The sequence below is a fragment of the Vespa mandarinia genome, chromosome 20 (genome assembly GCF_050613455.1).
Source record: "Vespa mandarinia isolate Hongniang chromosome 20, ASM5061345v1, whole genome shotgun sequence".
Classification (NCBI taxonomy): domain Eukaryota; kingdom Metazoa; phylum Arthropoda; class Insecta; order Hymenoptera; family Vespidae; genus Vespa; species Vespa mandarinia.
Window position 1 is genome coordinate 669284 of NC_140829.1, and position 21574 is coordinate 690857.

At 37.1% G+C, this 21574-nt stretch overlaps 2 protein-coding genes and 1 non-coding gene across 4 annotated transcripts; 2 read left to right on the top strand and 1 right to left on the bottom strand.

The window, feature by feature from the left end:
- The first annotated feature begins 123 nt into the window (after window positions 1-123).
- Window positions 124-672, top strand: LOC118448263 (uncharacterized). Its single transcript, XM_035881309.2, has 2 exons — window positions 124-343; window positions 414-672. Exons 1-2 carry the CDS (start codon window positions 133-135, stop codon window positions 572-574), a joined length of 372 nt encoding a protein of 123 aa, XP_035737202.1. The 5' UTR covers window positions 124-132; the 3' UTR covers window positions 575-672.
- A 1654-nt stretch (window positions 673-2326) lies between these two features.
- LOC118448260 (uncharacterized) lies at window positions 2327-14021 on the top strand. 2 transcript variants are annotated; one of them, XM_085663039.1, is made up of 4 exons: window positions 2327-2379; window positions 3751-3855; window positions 11221-12910; window positions 13029-14021. In XM_085663039.1, exons 3-4 carry the CDS (start codon window positions 12646-12648, stop codon window positions 13835-13837), a joined length of 1074 nt encoding a protein of 357 aa, XP_085519165.1. In that variant the 5' UTR covers window positions 2327-2379; window positions 3751-3855; window positions 11221-12645; the 3' UTR covers window positions 13838-14021. The 2 variants fall into 2 exon arrangements, with proteins under 2 accessions (XP_085519165.1, XP_085519166.1); XM_085663040.1 differs by having other exon boundaries at window positions 12767-12910.
- A 4398-nt stretch (window positions 14022-18419) lies between these two features.
- TRNAP-UGG (transfer RNA proline (anticodon UGG)) lies at window positions 18420-18491 on the bottom strand. The gene has a single exon. It is a non-coding gene; the product is annotated as a tRNA-Pro (tRNA).
- Between the last annotated feature and the right edge of the window lie 3083 nt (window positions 18492-21574).

The window sequence follows — 21574 nt, forward strand, 5'->3', positions numbered from 1 at the left end:
AATCGAAACTCTTTCGATACGATTTTATTTCTTAATTTATCGATCAATCGTCGTGTCGAATAATCGACTATCGATAGAAATTCCAATCACAAGACTTTTCTATAAACTTTCATGGATTGATTAAAACGGTTTATGCACAAGTACACTTCCAAAAAACGTTTATGTACAGTCGGAGAATTAAACTCGGGTGTACGACGGCTGGATGCATATATAAGAAATTGTGAAAAATTGTATGAGCAAGAAGCGGCGAGCAAAAAGGTATCGAGACGTCGGATGGCGTTGTTGGAATACATTGATCGTTTGATGGAATCTATTGAGAGAGAAGAATTAAAGAAAAAAGAAGGTAAGAATTCACAATTTTCTATTTACTAATATAACAATGAATAAAAATAAAAATCCAATTGATTCATCAGCGTTCGAGTATCTGAAAGCATCAAACGAAGCCATGAAAAGAACTATTACAAAATTACAAGATTCTATAAAGAGTTATCGAGAAAGTATGCCCGCGGAATTTCAGAAGTTGGATACCCTGAATACCGAGCGACTTTTAAGTCTTGATCCAAAATTGTTTTAATCCATTTCAAAATTACAATCGTCTTAGCAAAAGTCATACTTTTATATACGTATACCTATATTTAGGACAATGTACATATAATAAATACACTGAAAACAGAGACAGTAAAAAAGTTCCTTTTGTTTTCGACATAATGTAAAGTTTAATATAACAAACTAAACGATCTGTTTGTATCCACGTCCAAATCATTAGATGAATTAACTTGAAACCATATGTGAAATTAATTTCAATGAGGATCCACGAGTAATTTCATTTAAAAGTAATTGGCATATCAAAGATTAAAAAATTTACGCTGCGTTTTAATTTAATTAAAATGAATAAAAACTACCATCGAAATAAATAATTATTATTATAAATATTAATTGAAATTATCGTAAACTATATCGATTGTGTATATTTTGTATCCCATACAGAAATGTTCGTTTTTCGTTGATCTCTGCTGTTGATAAAGAAATTCGAAAGAAACGGTATAGGATTTTTATGTACATGAAAAAAGATGGGAATGCTTGGAACGCGCTAGGAATATGCGTAGGTTTCGTTTATTTTGCAAAAAAATAAAAAAAGGGAGAGATCGGTTCGTTGTATCTTACCCGCTTACCGCATTACGCCTTCCATCCCGCTTTTCAGGAAACCAACCCCTCTCGATAATTTTCCTACTTATGGGATTAATCTCTATACGATGCAGTGAGATGGGTTTTCGATAGATCGATACGGCAGCTGACACGGGCACGCGCTTCTAAGCCGCTTATACCGATACCTCCGACGGACACAGATTTTTGCGCTTTTTTGGAAAATCCTCTCGTCCGTCTAATCCGACAGGCACAGAAATTGCTAATAATTTCGCAGGAATAAGACGATAATTGATTTAAAAAAATATCCCACCAACTTTCTTTTAGATTTCGAAGCTACAGCACAAACCTTTGCGACATGCTAAAAGGACATCGAACGCAAATCCGATTATTTTTTTTTTTTTTTTCTTTTCCTTATTTCTTTTATCATTGGAATTTCATCGAAAATCGATTTACATTGATGAAAAATTAATGTCAAATTATTTCTTACTTAATCTTTGATGAAAAGAGAACTTTTAGCAAATAAATTCTAAACCATGATAGAATTTTTACATACGAGTAAAAGAGAAGGAGAAAATTTGAAACGCGATAGACGTAGGTTTCGTTTACTTTGTGCAATAGATACAGAATATTCCATATTCCGAGCCAGTATTCCATTACTGACAGTATAAGAGTATATCTATATATCTACATATATGTATATATATTGAAAATGAAATACGAATCGATCAAATCAAGTTAATTTCGAAGCGTGGAAATGTAACTCGTAGTTCCTTTACGATGCGTGTTCAAAACGAGTCGAGGAATAAACGAACGAAAATGCAGCGGCATATGAACGCAAACGTTATAATTCTGAATTATGTCGCATATTTTACTAGAGAGATTACAAATGAGTCTCATATATCGACGGATTATAGCCCGCTTCATGTACAATCGAAAGAAAACTACGGGACCTGAGCAAACAAGGTATACCTTATGACGATGATCGCGTCCGTTGGGAAGAACGTTCGGCAGAAGACTAATCGTAATAATAATACATTCGCCTATCCGTATGTACATATGGACGAAGATGTGTCACCTGGAGGTTGTCTCGTCGTCTATTATTATTATTTGTTATCGAGATATCCTTCCTTCGTCTTCTCGTTCTCTCGTATATTATTTTGTTTATCATTGATCTCTACCAGAACATCATTAACCTTTCGTCGAACAAGACGTTGCGTTGGACGACTACGTCGTGTAAGTAAGCCTGATTAAATTTAATATTTGAGTTTAATTTAACAATATAAAAGTTTTTCATAAGACGCACACATCGTTTACAGAGTATTTATTGATGAATAATGTAATTAATTACAAATTCGTATAAAATTTTATATAAGATTTCTAGGGCGAATTGATCAGGTCACTTAAATTTCTAGATTAACGATCTACGGTTAAAATGATTACAATTAAACTTTAAATGGAATTTCTAATGAAAAATTTGATTTTCTTGTTTACTATCGGTCGTTGTACTTCCATTATCTTACTAATTGTAAGAGCGGAAGTGTGATCGATAGAAAATTAATTATTGGAGAAGCACAGGATCCCTAAGCCATATACCTAAGCTATATACTGCGGCGTCGATAATATATTCTCTTAGATCGAATAACTGCATTATCTTAGCCCGTAATGCACAAACAAATGAATGCGTATAAAAGGAAGGAATGAATTAAAGTAGATCGAAGGGATAGAAGGAGGGCTCGTAAAGAAATGATAAACAACAAACAACAAACAAATAACGGAAATTTTATCCCCATGGATAAAGTGAACGGTGATGGGAAGCATGGGAGACGAAAGAGCATGTCGTACGGGCTTTTCAGTCAGGACAATTTATCGCGAAGTAAGCATCGCGTAACTAACGCACCGTGACTAAAGATGAGTTTTGCGCGATACTCGACTCCACTCGAGCACAATATCGAGATGCTTCACAGGAATGGTGTTCCACTGTCATTCGAGTTTGCGTTAATAAAGGGGGCTCGAATATTGTCAACGTTGCGAGCGATTCGAGACGCGTTAAAGGCATTCGCTAGTTGAAAGGGAGAAAAGTTAAGTAGCCTTTAGAGTTTAGCTAGTTCCGAGGCCTCTTCGTCAAAACCAAATAGAACTTCCTTTCACTGGTATTCACTGGTATCGATGATAATGCCAAAAAGGAGCGGCTACGTTCGTCGATCGATAAAAAAAGGCAAAATTTTCCGAGAACCTATCGAACTTATTTCTCGAAGAAAATCAGATTTCTGTGTTTATACTTTGTATATATGACAATGAAACTTAGGCTTTCGTGAAAAAAAAAAAAACAAAAGGTCGATCGTAAGAAATCGATAAAAGGACATGGAAAGGTATATCTTCTTTTTTTTTTTTTTTCTTACCGTTTCTATTCGATTTCATTCTAATCTTTTAAAATTGCTTTTAAATCTACTCATCCTAATTTCCTTTTCATCCGGATATATTACACAACAACGATAACATAAATTTTTCTCATTACGATATCCATACTTCGCGATATTTCTTCTTTACAACGGATGCAAGGACACTCTTCTTTTTCTTATATTTCTTTTTTCTCTCTTTTTTTAGATAATCCATAGACGGATACTTCTGCTCATAAATCAACGTAACAAGTTCACGATCTTCAAAGTTTATCTCAGACGTCACGTTCTTCCTTGGATCGGAGAAAGAAGCGTATGTTTTAACATTGTGCCATAAATAAAAACGGATCGACGGACCTTTTATAATATAACCTTTTTACGCAAAAGAAACATATTAACGATCGGTGTACGCATTAATTGACCACGTTACGTCATAGACAAGATACCACCTTACTGGTTAATACTTAATAATAAACTTCGCCTATAACAAATAACTTAAGTAGAAAGCTGCTACTCTAATCGATAATGAAAGACAATGATAGGTAAAATATTTCACGTTGTATTCAATTGGAAGTTTTACCGAGCAAATTCCATTGTGATTTCCTTATCACGAAACAATCGGGGCGAAATGAAATTTCTATTTTTGTTCCACGAACCGTATAAATCGGCCAAGCGACTTAACTTGTCGTCCTTATCCGCTTTATTTTCGTGTCTATTACTAAGTTCCCTGTCCTTATTATTATCGAATAATTTTTTTGATGAAAATTTCCGTTCTTTCTTTCGTTTTCCAATGAGTCAATTTTAATAATATTTCGAAGAGATACGATATCAAGAGATACGTATATAATAAATAAGCAGATTAGATACTCACTGTGCATTTAACGAGCGAAACGATTTATTGCGTGGGACGTTCGTATAATGTTGGAAATTGGTTCGAACCATCGATAAATCATTCGTGGTTTATATATCGAAAATCTCACGTAGAAAATGACTGGATTCGAATAAACGGCGGATCGATCGATCGCCGAGAAAAGGTTCTCGTCTATTATTCGATCAATGCGATTACAAACTATTGACTATTCAAAGGGAATGCGTCGTACGTTCGTCGCCATCGCATTAGCAGTACCTGTTTTTGTTAGGAACCACGAGAGCCTCTTGTCGAGTTTTGGGCGGTGTCGGGCTATTACCTAACTAACACGGAACGCTTTGCCGACGGGGAGAATGTGAAAAAGAGAGAGAGAGAGAGAGAAAATCTCTCTCTCCCTCTCTCTCTCTATTTCTTACTGTCACAAAACGACACCTGGATTTCAGTCACTTGGAAAATTGCCGGAAAATTGCCACAAAAAGCGATATTTTATTCCTTTCGGTTGCACGCGGCTACATTTTCGGTCCTGTTTACGAGCTTTTATAGACTCATGTCTTTTGATAACAACGCTAAGCCACACCTGGTCAAAGAATCTACAATCGTTTTCGATCATTTTAAAAATATCTGCTTCTTCCTCTTCTCATTTTTTTACGTTCGATTGAAAATTGAAAAATTCATTTAAATATTTTTTTTTTAACATCTCCCAATGAACAAATTGAGTTTACTCGTTTTCTCTTTCATAGAGAAAGTTAGGACGGATGAAAAGAAAATTAACCCGAGGCTTCGCCCACGTTGGGATAATGCAATTTTCACGTAGCACAATATAAACTAGACGACGTATTCTTAATCGAGAGATGCGTCTTTCGTTGGTTATTATCGTGGCACGCGTATGGAATTATTCGTTGGCACGTGGTCTTCGGAAGTCGAAGGGAAGTTTGGACGAACCAAGTTGCCTTATAATTTTCGTTCATTGTCCATCGGAGAGATTCTCTCTGTATTGCGTCCGACGGTAAAAACCTTTCTAGAATAGCTCTACAATGGTATTAACGAGGAAGTACCGGTGTAACGTCATCGTTAGGTTTCAGACGCAAACGTTCACGAAGTTCATGAAATTCGATAGAGCTTCCAGAAGATTGATGCGCTTCTACGGTACGCGAAATTTTACTGGCTCTTCTTTTTTTTTTTTCTTTTTTTTTTTTTTTCTTTTTTATAAGATCAACAGAGATCTTACAAGGATTGAATGACTTTGTGAAATAGTTATTCGATATCATATTGACGGTCCTTAGTCGGTATAAAACGAAAAATAACGATGGATAACGAAGGTAATAGAGGTAGTCTTTGGCACCCCTTTCCCATGGACCGTGATGAATTTCTAACGCGTACCAACCAAGGACCCGTTGAAATTTCAAACGCATAGAAAAGACCCAACACACTGCTTCGTCATTCTACATTCATTTTTTTTCGCGCGCCTGTATGAACGAACAAGACAAAGTTTAAGCTAGTTTACTGCAACGCGTGATTAAAGATATCGCTCGACAGTTAAATCAGGTGATTAAGGATTTAATTGATAACTTCTTTAATGACGAAACGTTTTACTTTTATATACCTATATACATATATATATATATATATATATATATATATATATATAAACGCTGAATCGAGTAATTCATTTTTTATGGAGCCGCGATAAAATTTATATATGGTTTCAACTTTAAAATTGCAACGAAATGATAAATATCTACGATCTTTATTGTTTCATAACCATCATCTCTCGGAATTTCAGCATAATAAATTATATTCTTTTTATTTCCGCTTAAGTCCTTCTGTTGATCGTAATTCACCTTTTACTGGCAGATATATAAAATGTTACAAAAATTGCGAACTTTACAGAATAATCCGCTTTCAGCGATTTAAGAAAATGCGAGTCTGCCCTTCTTATTTTCGTTTTCTTATATCTTCCTTCCGCTTCTCTTGCCACTTCTTTCTTCATTTCTTGACATTTATCGTTTGAAAAAAAAAAAGCATCAAGTATCTATTCCGCATTTTGTCGGAATTATACGTTGAAAACTAATCTGGGGAAAGAGAATAAGAAAGGAAATAAGAAAGAGAATAAAATTGAGAAAAGGTAAGAAAGGTAACTGGTAACAGAAGCGATTAATGATCCATAGATGGTCATGGGCCGATGTTGCTGCTCGTAGAACTCCCACGCGGAATTTTTTTAAGTTCTACATTTTCGACTGATCGTAATCCACGTCCAAACCATTATTCCTATATAAAGGTAAATGCGCTTATGCCGATCTTTCATTCACGATCGGCCGACTCTTCGAACGTTTCGTCAGCCGGTAGTTGCTCCTTTCATGATACTCTCACGAGTGTTCAAAGCTCGCGTAGTAAAGTGTACGAGGAGGACCAGAAGCTGAGTAGGGCGAAAGGGAAAAAGAGAGAGAAAGAGTGAGGGAGGAAGGGAAAGAGGGAGCTACAGAAAGAGAGAGGGAAAAGAGATCGTTTTCAATTCATCGTAACCAACAAACCGTGCTGTATCCGTCTTTTCCTCTCCATGACTGCAACCATTACCAAGAGAGGTATCCATAGCGCGTGTCAAAACAGAAATACTAAGGCCGAGAATCAAGGAAAGTATGAATGAAAGTAACGAGTGAAGTATGAAAGGAGGAATGGAGAAACGAACCGCGAAAGGAAAGTGAATGATGAAGGTCGGTCAAATAAGAGAGAGAGAGAGAGAGAGAGAGAGAGAGGATTGGCCAGAGAGCTAAAAGCGAATGGTACGCTTTAGCGCACGGGCCAACGTGTGCGTAACTCACTGAAATTATCGAATGATACACGCTAAGTTGATCCTGACAATACCGTGCGAAACAATACTTCAACAACAAAGGGCCATCGATGCGAACTAGATTCGAACCTAACTAATCCGTGAATTTCATGTTGTTCGAGGGAGCCGATTCGTTTTACAACATCGAGTTGTTTCAATATTTTTTTCTTTTTTTTTTTTCATTATTTTTATTTCTGTTAATTCGCCAGATTCTTCGTTCGCTTATAATTCTGCGTAATGAGAAATCCATAAGTAATTGTAAGTCTTTACATGTGATATTAAACGCTTTTTTAGAATAAATAGAAATACGTATCACAAGGGATGACGAAGGAGCTTAGAGAAAGATAGATGTTGGTCGTAGGAAAAAAGAAAGGAAGAGAAGAAAATCGAAGATTCGTTCGTCGTTCGAATTGAAAGGATTGAACCATGTGTATAGGAAAGGATGTTGGGTGAGGAAATACGGAGTTGTGATCGATCGTTGTGTTAGAGATATTCATCCAGATATATATATATATATATATATATATATATATATATATATATATAAAGAGTCTAGGTATAAGAAAATGAACGTGTATTCGTATGAACGATCGGTAATATACATATGTATACAGCTATCTAAAGGAGGCAAGGATAAAGAATTTTCGCGATTATCTCTGTTTTCGAGATGTTGCCGTTCAAATTATTCGCTCGAAGTGATACGAAAAGGATCGATCTGAAATCGTATTTGCTATTCCCATGATTGCTATTCCCTTAGCCACTGTCGTAGCCAACCACCGTCGTTCTTTTCTTTTCCTTTCTTTTCCTTTTTTCTCGACAAAGTTTTCCTTTTATGAATGACCGATTGGCGTGGGTCGCGAGTCTCGATCGGGATACTCCTTTATGTGAGTGCATTCTCTTCGATGAATGTACTTCTTCGTTGGGTGAAATGAACCGTACCGATTTTTTGGTACTTCCCTGAGATGCGTCCTTTCGACGAACGGAACGGAATCATGCGCAGGGAGTATTGCGACAAAAGAGAGAAAGAAGGATAGACTCGAAGAATATGAAAAACAACCAAGGATGGATTCGAGAGGAAAAGAAAAAAGAATAAGAAAAGTTTGTCGTAAGACGTCGATCACGGTGTGTACACACGAATCCTTTTTACGAGAGCCCCTGAGGAATTTTCTTCGATATCTTATTCGATACTGTCGAAGAATCGTCCTCGGGACGATGCGTTTCCTTTTACCTAGGCGTGGAGGATATACTATCCGATATACTCGGCATTACCACGGGCTACTCGAGCCAAAAGTATTGAAAGTGGCGTCTTCGACGAGGTCCTCGATAGAACCCTTCGATAGTTACTCAAAGAAACACGGAGAAAGACATTTATTGTATCAAATTCGATCGTTCTCTTATCCTTTCCTCGATACATACTTTCCTTCCTTTATTTCCTTTCTTCCTTCCTGTCTTCTTTCCTTTTTCCTTCTTCGAATTCCTTTAACAAATAAAATTGATTTATCCGTTAAGACGGATTTGTTTTTCATTAATCCTCGATCCTTTTAACAACAATCTAAAATCCCTTGATAACCATTCATTAAATATTCAAATTACTTGGAAATCACTCATATTTTATTTCATACACTGAAGTGAAATTTTCTCTCTGCTCGGATAAATGATACCGGCAAGATTAAAAATTTTATAAAACTTTCAATAAAGTCTTTCAATTTTTCGTATTACCTTTGAATAAATAATCAAAGCGAAATATTAAACTTACATACATATGTACCTTTCGAATTCTCTCGAGGAGTTTTCTACTTCTTTTTCTTCATTGCTTCATATCTTCGTTGAAGTTTGTTTAAACTTTTGACTTTCGCAGCGAAGCTCCTATGTATTGACAAATATTTAACCAGTCTTGAAGCCCTGTGGTTATTTTTGTTTATGCGTCGTAAACTTTTCTCTTTCTAACTCCGTCTTTCATGTCATTGACACCTCACGTCAACGTAATCATCTTGTGTAATATGCGTTCCAACCTCTTTCTATCTCTCTATCTCTCTCTTTCTCTGTCTGTCTTGTGCATGTACACATGAAAAGTTATATGTAAACGCTGTGGAATATGTAAACAGCTTCTTTCTTTATCGTTTCTTTTTCATTCACAGACGGAAAACTTGCTAGCAAACAAATACATTTTATATTTGTTGCTGAAACACCCCGAAGAAATATATATATTACGCACAATGACATTGACTTTGGTACGATTCGACGTATAATTTATTTCGACAAACAAAAAGTCTGTCTTTTCGAGAAAGGAAAAAAATTAAGAAAGAAAAACAATCTCGTTCGACGTTCGTATGACATTATTCAAAGAAGAATGATAATAAATGGTGAGACGTAAAGAAGCCAAGTGCCCTTAATGAAATGAAAATATAACATTGAAAAACTCGATAACGTAATAACATAGAAATATGATGGTATAAGAAAATGGAAATCGTAGAGTTTTGTTTGTCCCTTCATCGAATAATAGCCACGCCTCGAAGGAGAGAACCGACCAATGGGAGAATACTCAACCGAGGGTACCGATCGAAATTAAAATATCCTTCGCTAGTAATGACGTGAGATACGAGAAAGAGAGTACGATACAGTATGGGGAGCTTGTATTTGCCGGAAAGTAGGGTGGTCCTATATTGCCACGAACCCCCTCTCTTTTTTCTCTCGATGAAGGGTTCTCGATCATGAACCCTCTTTTTCGTGAGTATGCCGGACATATGCACGGAAGGAGAAAAAGAGAGAGATTGTATTATTCACGAGTCGCTGGTAAGATAACATAAGCGTGATTTTTAATACGAGTCGAAGGAAGAAGGGTCCTCCGCCTTTAGTACGGCCCTTCCGTATGCTTTGGTAACATTGTAATGGGATTAGTCGTGTTATTAGGGGTTTCGAATCATGGCTGTGTTTTCTCTCTTCGCTTTTCATCGCTCCTTTTATACATCCCATAAATTCATAAGCATAAAGGAAGAGATTGTAGTGCGAGTTGATTTTTCTTTTAAGAAAAAAAAGACACGACATTTCTTAAAAATTACGATAAAAATATTTTTAGAAACGAAACGAATCTAAATGCAAGAAAGGTATTGTCTGATTTATTAATAGAGTACAATTGTAGATAAACTAAACAACAACAATTACTCAATTAACATGCTAGTAAGCAAGCAAACAATCGGCTACACTTACAATTAGTACCGTACTCACGTATTCTATGATACTTCACGCAAAGCTATTAGAAACTATTCGTGACACGTTAATTACCGTGCAAATTGTCAAAGACATTCTAGATACTCGCACGTACGTACCTATAAGATATCCATAACTTCATTTTCGCTCCGCCATATACTTCGTTATACCGCGCGCGGTTCGCTTAAATTGGCTAGCTGTCAAGTATATCGAGTTGCTTTTAGCGCAAATGAAAATTACATTTGGTCGAAAACGCGACCGTATACCTATATATATATATATATATATACACACACACACACACACATGTATGTATACGTATTTGTGGTCTAAGCCATGTGGACCACGTCACTGGTTTCAACTCAAGAAAATTGCAACGAGCGAACGTTTCCTTTAACTAGGATCAAAAACACGCTTTGTTGAAAATTGACTGAGAGAAAAGAAAAGAAGATAAAAAGGAGACTGACGATCGAACGATATTTCGAAAGTTTTCTTTTTTCTTTTCATCTCTTTCGCGAGAATTCAACGGAATTAAATTAATTTAGAAGGACATTAAGGAAATTCAAATTAATCATGAAAAGATAAAAAAAGAAAAATAGTGAACTCGTATACGTTAAATTGACTTGCCCCAAACCCGGATCCTTCGGTTGCCGTTGCGGTTAAATCAGAGCTACGAAATCTCATAAACGACGTACATACTCATGACCTTACCTTACTATACCTTATCTTACCTTACCTTACCTTATCTAACATACCTACATATATATTCTTCGTAGATGGAAATCTTTGAAAGGAGTACGGAAGTTCCTTGAAGATTCCAGAGAGTTGATTTGGATCTCTCGTGAATATCGATTCTCTTCGTGGAGCAACGACGTCAGATTTCTCGCGTGATTGAATCTCTTTTGAGAAACGTACATACGTGTGTGTATATATATATATATATATATATATATATATGTACGTATGTATATGTATATGCACACGTATGTATCGGTTGACATCTAGTATATGACTATCGCCTATCGTGACTACGCGTATGTATGTATATGTGAGTATAAGCAAAGGATAAGGACAACTATCATGTAGATCCATCCTATCGTCTCTTCTTATTCAAAATAAAAGATTTCTAATGAATTGCCTATGTACTTTGAGATCAGATCATAGTAGTCACATTAATGACCCTCTCTTTTAACAAACGAATCAAATATTACAGTACTCAATATCTTTGAGTAATCCTTCCATTGGCTTATCTCGATCATTTGGATTAAGATTACTTCGTGCTGATACTTAACGCGTTCTCGTGCTTATAAAACTTGATATGGGAAAAAGGAAAGGACTAGTTAGTCTTTTACTCTTCCGTTCAGGAAAAGTCTCTTTCTCTCGTTTTCCTTATGAAATGCGACGATGAAAAGAATTCTTTCGAATAGAATAATTTAACTGTGAAATTGATAGTAATGACAGAGAACGGAGAGCTCCGACGGAACGCATAAATGGAGCGACATTAACCGGAGATGAGGTTTCCTTCGAAAGGATTATAGAAGGTTTTCGCGTATCCTTCTCATAATTTGAATCCATACGAAGATATACCAGAGTAATAATCCGTTGTACGGGCAGAGGTTAACAATAATAGAACGATGCACTCCGATGCCATATAAAGTTTCGAGTAATATTAGCTACCACCCGTCAAATTGGTGCGGCTAAGGAAAGAAGAGTAAGGGAAAAAGGAAGGGAGGGAAAGAGGGAGAGAGAGAGAGAGAGAGAGAGAGAAAAAGAGAACAAGAAAATACCCTACTCATTGTCGTCCCTGGGGGACGATGTTCGGCATGATAGTTCGGGCGTACTTCGTTAGGGTGAAGTTAAAAGGGGGCACCCTCGTGAAAAGGGCGGGGCCCGATAGAAAGAAGGCCCCTCGAGAGAACCAACCCCTGGGTGGAGTTAGCAATCGGTATATATGCTCTGGCAGGGGTGTCCGAGATGCAGAACTCTATGCACCGTCGTACCGTTTACCAGCCAGACAAATTTTTCAGGCTAAGTGTTACGAACTTATCGGTATATCGCCAAGTCAGGGAAAGTCAACGAAAAGTTGGAAAAATAAAAAGAAAAAATAGTGTGCCAGAATCAAGGAACGATCTCGTGAATTAGATCATCACGTAATAAGATTCGACAGTGAACTTTTCTAGGATTTTCCTTTTTTCAACGAGATGTCTCGAAGTTTCCTCGTGGATTCTCTCATCGGCAACAACTCACCGCCGTCCTATCCGTTGCCATATTACGGGAATCAATTGCCAAATTACATGTTCAATTTCTTCAATCTGGGATTAGGTTATCAGCCAATTAGACCTGTTCCTAGAACACCGGTGATGCCTGTGCCACCAGTACCTATAAGTCCGTCGACAAACGTGTCTTTACCTATAACTGGACAAAGCCCACCTTCTCCTCTAAACGCTTCGACCAGCAGACTCTCAGGTACGTTTCTAAACCTCCCTTAGATTAAATGCTATTACCTGTACAAACGCAGTCTGACCGATCAAAGATCAAAATCTACCGCTAGCTAACTCGCTTGTGTTACTCCTGCAAATTACAGATGTCTCGGCGTCTAACGAGTCACCGTCGCGTAACAGCACTCCAACACCACCACCGAAATCACCAAACTCCATTTCTAATAGCTCGAAGCGCATTAGAACGGCATTTACGAGCACACAATTGTTGGAACTCGAACGAGAGTTCGCTTCGAATATGTATCTCTCCCGTTTGCGTCGTATTGAGATAGCAACGAACCTAAGGCTTTCCGAGAAGCAAGTAAAGATCTGGTTTCAAAATCGAAGAGTCAAATACAAGAAAGAGGATCTGCCATCGGGACAGAATCAAAAGTGTTGCTGCTTACGTACATGCGGTAAAAAGAAAGATGGTTGTGCGGACGGTTTGCAGAATCGACGGTGCGATCAGGAAGAAGAACAGGATGGAAAATCCTTTGATACCACGAATATAACCACGACAATCTCGCAGACACGAGAAGATTCGAGTGGATCGATCGAACTGGTCGTTCGTCGTGAGCATGAATCGCCAATTCGAAAAAACGAACGCTTCGAAATATCTTTGCTTTCGAGACAAACGGAAGGCTCGCCATTTCCTCGCGAACCCGATGAAAAATTGAATTTTCAAAGGATCGAGTCGTTTCACGAGCGAACGAAAGAGGAGATGAGCGAACACCATTCGTCCGTTGGCTGCAAAAGAAATACCGAGGATGAATATGACAGGATGGATAAGAGGAGAAAAATGGACCTAACACCGACCATGCATCAGAGTACGCAGCACAGAGACTCAATCTCTAGACCGATATTTGACAACTTGTCTCGCACCAAACATACCGTGGACAGAATTGTTAATTCTTAAAAAAAAGCGAAAAAACGTTTGCTAGTCTTCAAAAATGTTTCCAAAGAATCGATAAATTAAAATATTGATAAACGAACAATCGAAATCGATACGGAACGACGAATTCTGCACGCCTATATTATGTACATATGTATTTATATAGTCGCGGTTTGTAAATATTGTCGATATATTTTTGTACCATTTACGTGAGAGATAAGAGATCGTATATTTTTCATACGAATTTCATACGAAATAAAAAAGAAAAATCATCCATTTTATATGCCTCTCTTATGAATTCCTATCTTTTTAATCTCATGGACATGTTAATTAGCCCAAGTTACATTAGTACAAGTTCTTTGTTATTGCGATATAAAAATTTCAAAAAGTGATCGCTCTTTGCAAAATAATGTCGAGAGGTCGAGAATAAGTTAAGAAGATTTATAAAAGCTTTTATCCGACGAGAAAGACGGATTATAACGGATAAAACGATCAAGGCGCAATAAGCTTCCTACTAATGGAAATGAAACGAAAACAGAGCTATGAAATTAAAGAGTGAAATAATATCAACATCGAACGTCATTTAGTTCTTCTTTTACGACCATTTAAAATATATCCTTTTGAGGGCGTAGAAATAAACGAGGTATTACGACGAGAAATCCGATGAAAAAGGAAAAATTAATTCTATAAGTGGGAGGGTCTCAAAGAAATAAAATATAAAGCATCTTGTGGTACGTTTTCGTTGCGGTCCTCGAACATATTGTCGGCATGATGTTACCGTAAATCTAAAAAAAATTTGTCGAGAGGCCTTCCACTTTGGCTTGAATTTAAGGTAAAACGTATAGTTAATGGTGTTAAAGAGCCAAGGTGACAATGCGAGAAACGACTGCTTCTGGTATTCGCGCCTTTCGACAATAGAACACTTGCGTCGCCTTCGTGGGCTCAACGGGAGATCAGCGTTTCAAAAGGTAGCTACCTTTTTTCCTGCGTGCCATCCAGACGTACCGAGGCCTATTCTCAAAGTCTCTCGTCGCAGTCTTCCTTTCTCGGTTTGTTCGTTTCTTCGGGAAGGGATGGATCCATTCGATTGTGTCAACTCGTCGAAAAGTTCTGATCGAGGAGAAAAAAAAAGGAAATCTGTCATTTTACTCAGGACTATTTCGAGAAAGAATCAGGCAATCTCGAAAGATATAATATATTTTATAAATATTAATTATTCGAGCATTATCATTATGGACATGATAAAGTATGTATTAATATCATTGGTGAATCAAATCAACCTCGTCGAGAAACAATTTCTCTTTCTATCGATATTCATTGACGCATTCAATATCATTTTCATACTATTCCGGAGGAAATGCATTCAGAGTTTTATGGCTTTCTAATGAAGCGTATCGCTTTGTTTAATGTTCACGCGAAATCGTATCTCGATTTACTATCCGGACCGTAATCATATACGCTTAATGCGCTTGATGTCGAATTATCGATGCCAATTATGTTATGGTTCATTGAGCAAAGAACAATAGAGGATTTCATTGAACGTTTGCATTGAACGGTCGATAAGCTTTTTCCTCGAGAATCTTTATATAATACTTAGCACACCAATTTTAACGGGATATTTTAAAGTGACGTTGAGAATCAATCTTGCCTTTTTCATGAATCAATTATCGATCAACTTTAAAAATGATCGCGCTAATTTCGATTGCGTTCATTAATGTTTTTCTCTTTTTTTTTTTTTTTTTTTTTTTTACTGGACCTCGAGCTAATACTCTTTTATGTTCTATTATATAATTGCAATTATAAATTATAATTAAATGAACTTTTATCTTCTCTATTCCTTTTTCTTTCTCTTCTTTTTTTTTTGCCATGAATCGTGTGCAATTCAATTTTCCGCCACTTTGCGTGCCTGTCGCGTTTGGGATCAAAATCTCTTCGTGTCGTCTTTCGTCTCGTTCAAGATAAGTTAGAGATACATGGATATCGTGCGAGAAAAATTACCTTCGCCTAAGACCGTTTTCTTATTACTCTTATCTCTCTCTCTCTCTCTCTCTCTCTCTCTCTCTCTCTCTCTGCCTCTCCCTCTTTCTTTGTCGTACATCAACCTTTTAGAATTTGTTACTAATTTCAGGCATCCGCCTTTAAAATAATCTTTCTAGTGACGTCAAAGAGCTATCATTTTCGCTCGATCGTTTTAAAGGAAAATCCATCGTGTTTCTACAACGAAAGGATAATTTATAAACTCTATTTCATTGTCCTTTTTCTATTTTTTTCTTCTTTTTATTTTTTAGTTTTACTTTTTATCACATCCATGCACTCTATTATTTCAGTTTTCTCAGTCATTATTTTTGTGCACTCACAAGGATTACCTGTTTTTATTTTTCTCTCTCTCTCTCTTTCTCTCTCTCTCGTATGCGCTCTTTTTATGTAATCTCTGGAGAAAAAGAAAATAACAGTGTTTCGATGAATAAAGAGAAGATAATTAAAGTCGATTCGTATTCATTAAGATTTACGTTGATTAATTAAATCCTTAAGATAATCCATTCGTCTCGTGTCGTTTATACCTTTTGTCGTATTATAAATGTAAATGATTGAAAATAAAAAAGCGAACTTTGCTTTTCGACAATACTTTCGACAACACTATTTGTAAGAAGAAGCTGAAACGGTTTCCACTCGACTAAATGTTAGGACGGAAACACTAGGTTTGACAAAAGAAACGATTGTGGTTTACAGAGCTGTCACCGTTTTGTTGTTGTTGCTCTTCTAGAGTGGCTTTAATGAGATTGAACCACTCGCGCGATGTTCGAGGAAACTCGTATTGTAAAGCGTAGCAACGGTTTCCTAGCCACTAAATTGAATCAACAAAAGAAAGAGGAAGAGAGAGAGAGAGAGAGAGAGAGAGAGAGAGAGAGAGAGAGAGAGAGAGAGTTGTAAGACTGGAGGATGGACAAAATGAGAGGGAAAGAGGGAGGGTGTGGTACGAGCTGTCAAAAACCATGGAGAGAAGCCGATCGAGCATCCAGAGTTCCGGATCGCTAATTCATTTTATTTTATGCACACTGAAGAGGCGCTCGATCACAACTGAAAAAAGCTACCGCGACAGCGGCACTCGAGAGAGTGCTATTGGCAGGCGAAAGGGAAAGGGAAGACTGAAGGGAATACTCGGGAGGAAAGGAAGAACAGGACAGAAGGACCTTGCGGTAACGCGGCCACTCGACGAGCTCTAAACCGTTTTCTTCTCTCTCTCTCTCTCTCTCTCTCTCTCTTTCTCTTGCTTGCACTCATTTTGAAGCAATGGCGACGAACTGTCGTCGTTCACTCGTCGTCCATTGTGAAACATTCTCGTAAAGTCGTCGTTCAGAAAAATCGCTAGTTTTGAAGATGCCGGTCGTCTCTCTCTCTCTCTCTCTCTCTCTCTCCCCCCTTTCCTTTCGTCGAACACCAAATGCGCATTCTTGGCGAGCACTGTCATGAGTCGAATTCCCTGCTCGATGACGCGTAGGTAATATCGATGTACCGCCCACAAAAAAGCCGAATGGAAAGGTCCCTTTGGCTTCAAAAGAATTATCGAAAATTCTCACCTCACGGCAAATTTCAGGGTATTTCAAAGCAACGTAATAGATCGTATTAAGCTTCTGAATATCGTTTCTCAGTAGTGAACACGTGCGAGAGAAAGCGAACGATAATGATCGAAACGTTTGCGCGTCGTTCCTTTGGGAAAAACGTATTAATTAAATGATCTAGTTGCTAATGAAAAAGAGCCTCTGAAAGCACTATTTAAGGAATGCATTTTTCTTTTAAAGCAAGTAAAAAAGGATTCTTTCCTGATGGAAATTCTTCTTCGAAAGTAATATCTTCGTTTCTTTAATTATCGAAAATTCTCATCGAAAACGGTGCAAACAGAATCGACCGAGCTTGGAATTCTAAGAACGCCGTCGTACCTTTTCGTATCTCATTGTAATATGGTACTAATACATTAGTCGAAGAAAATTAATTCAAAACTGCCGACAAAAGAGAAATGGTATTTAGTTTTCTTTATCTATTCATATACGTGTATGTATATTTTATGAGTTCGTGAGAAACGCATTAAGAGGGTCGTATTAAAATATTAAACTGTGAAAAAAACAACAAGATTACTGTGGAAATTAAAAGTTGTCGGTTGTATAAAGAAACATCAAACCTTTCTCTATTTTACAGAAAAGCAATAAAGATAGGGTTTCACCTAGTCATTACTCGATCATTACGCGCAGCAGGTGAGAGCTCTCCTACGCGCGTGTACGGTGTTTGACCTTAGCGTTAAACCGTAAAATACACACGTTAAATGCACCTGTGTCTCAAGCGTGTCCAGCCGATTCTACCAGAAGCCTTTCAGGAAATTACCTATAGGACGAATTAGAACCAACGGTAGAAGTTAACCGAGCGTGTGATGATCAACGTCGATTGAGTTTCCCTGGATTCCCATCTGCCATTGAAATTCGATCTTAACAATTTTTAAATGCATTAAAATATATTCATGAGGCGCGTAAAGAGAAAGGGATATGTAAATATTGTTTAGAATTCGTTTGGTTGAATAAAATGAATGGAAAAAAAGAAAAAAAAAAAAATATCGGGGCTCAGCCGGGACTTGAACCCGGGACCTCTCGCACCCAAAGCGAGAATCATACCGCTAGACCACTGAGCCATTATTGTTGATGTCTTTTTATTTTATAAAGATATTTGACTGATAAAAAATTTTTTTTCTTATTTTCCAATCTCCTGTTATACGAATTTTGTTTCATTTGTCAAGCAATACAGAGTATATTTTTCTAAAAAAAAAAAAAAGTATAAATCATTAATAGGGAATTTCATTTTTTTCAATGTGTATGTTAGAAACAATAGTGAAATAAGGATAAAACAATGAATGTAATCATTATGGATAAACACGATATAATACGAGTACGTTTGGAATAGTTTCGCTGTTACGTTTAACAACTCACTGTAATTTGTCCGAACACAATAGTGCTCAGGGACTGTCCGTAGCATAATACGATAATTAAACTTGAAACTACTGACCGAATAAATCGTTCCAGATTCCAAGTAGGAACGCCCGTCGCTTTATTTACGAATGAATGAATAATTTCCGAATCAAGGATGTATCAAAATAAAATAGATTATGCTAATCGATCTCTTCCGTTTCTATTTGAACGCGTCAAAGTCTCGTTTACATATCATTTTATTGGGAATCATCGTAAACGTGACGGCAAATCGATATTTAATGTTATTGATTTGGCTTCTAGAAATCGACCGTTCGATTAATACTATCTTCTATCTCGTGTCTCGTTTCATTATTTCATATTTAATTTGCGGAACTTTCACTCTGTTTGAATTGCTACATAGAACGCATATACTTACTTAACTGGTAATGAATTTCCCAGTTGATAATAACTCGGCGTGGTCGTATAAATGAATTTTGGATAACACAATGTTCCAGTGAATTCGTGTTTAAATTAAATGATAAAATTAAAGCTGTCATACCGACTCGAAACCCTTACGTATGAAGTAAAACCAACAACTAGATTAACCGCTACTACACTTCAGCATACATATGTATGTACTTCTCTTATAGGCTAAAACGTAACGTTTATTTATTTGTGCAGAGATGGCAAACATAAGGCACGGACTTTAATCGCGTAGCAAATCGAAAAATGAGCATTTTAATGCTACGCAAATAGACATGCATTTGCGAACATTTGTCCGAGACATTCGTCATAATTAGTCCCGTAAAATTGCTACATTATTTTCTATCTCGGGCTTTTATCCCCGCCCTCTTGTTGTTCCATTTTCGACGATAGGAAGACAGAAAGAAAGAGAAAAAGAGAGAGAGAGAGAGAGAGAGAAATATGAGCGATAAATCTCATAACATCGGGACTATAAAAAGTCTCTATTGTACCTTCATTTTGTCGTACTTAACGTTCATGCAGAGTCATCCTGGCCCTTTGCGATCTTTCATTTGAAAAAAGAAAAGGGATGGGGAAAATAATCCTCCCTTGTGTTGAGCTCGCAGAGTGAAAAAATATTTGAGATTATACCACTCGAATGTGTTGGAAAGATGTAGAAACTGGTTTTTAAACATTCTCTCTCTCTCTCTCTCTCTCTCTCTCTCTCTCTCTCTCTCTCTTTCTGTCATTCAGCTTGAAATGAAAAAGATTTTTACTATTTTCTACTATTTTAGTACTATATACTCAGATGTATGAACAACATTATTATACCTTAATTTTATGAAAAAATATTGTGAAAGGTATCAGTGAACAAAATATAAAAAGGAAATTACTCAAATCGAGAGAGAGTGAGAGAGAAAGAGAGAGATAATACAGGAATTAACAAAGAACGAAAAGAAAAGTCTAGCAAGCTTTCTCGGGTTAGAAACTACCTAGTAGAAAAAGAGCTCGTGTCTTTTAACGTCGCTTTAACGCCATCCGATATCGATCTACCGATCAGCTCGACCCTAAGGACAGCCTAAGATGCCTTACAGAGTAAAGACGAGAGTCTACGAGAGAAAAGACTCTGATTGGATCGCGATTGGCTTTTCGTCAGCGAAAAGTGGCATGCGGAACAGAGATGTATTCGAGTCGGCAATGATTTTTCGAAAGAACGTGTCTGGTATATGGGTTCTCTCGATTCTGTCGCGTCATCGCGCTAATCCTTATTTAACCCCGAGTTTATCTTAGCATGATCGTACTATGGGATTAACTCGAATGTCTGTGGACAATGGGTAGCGTACGAAAGAAGACATCGCTTAACGCCTTCTACTCTTTTCCATCGTTCTCTTCACTCACTTTTTCTTTCCTCATCCTCCTTCATTCCTTCTCTTCTCTTTTCCCCATTAAGATTTATCTTAATCGAGAACCATGAAAATTGTGTGAAGGTCGTGTCGGCGATCTTACGTTAACATCAGAAAGAATGTTTTGTAATGATAATAGTTCATAGAACAGACAGAGAGAGAGAGAGAGAGAGAGAGAGAGAGAGGGAGAGAGTGAGAGAGAGAGAGAGAGAGAAAGAACAAGAGAATGCTGTCTCTGAACGAATTTCAATTAACGTCGAGCCGCTTAAGGTGACGCAATTAAGATCGACCAGATGATGCTTACCGATCGAATCGATCTCGTCGAGTGTTATTTCATATTTATATCGTCCATTCATCAATCTCGTAATTTATCGTATTTTAATTAATCGACAATCGATAAAAATTCGATTAGTTCGTTCGTTTGATTACGAATCTAGATGATACGATTGGTGTTTAAGAGCCGTTCAGTTCTTGTCGTGTACTTTGTTAAATAAATATCAATTTGTACTTTGTATAGCGAGCGCTCGTGACGCTGATGAATTATTATTTAAATAATAATCTATTCAGAAATAATATACTACGACAGAAATAAGTTCTGTGTCGACCTTGTCTCTTCGAATGAAGCGGCATCGTTAATGAAAAATTTGCATAACGTTATAGGGAGTCCCTTCGACGGTGAATTAATGTGCGCACCTTCGACTTTAATGGAGGGACAATAGGTATACTCACGAGGGTTACTACTAACCGGCTATAAAAAATCGTAACCACTTATGCTTATGCTAATTTTATGTTACAGTGAGACCAATCGTGCTACTAAATCAGCTCGGAAGGCTCGATATCACGTAAGAAATGTAGAATTGAAATATTAATTATTCCTCGTGACGAAGGTGGCAAGAGACAAGACCAGTCTCTTGTATAGGGATAGTATTTACGTCCAACTAGTT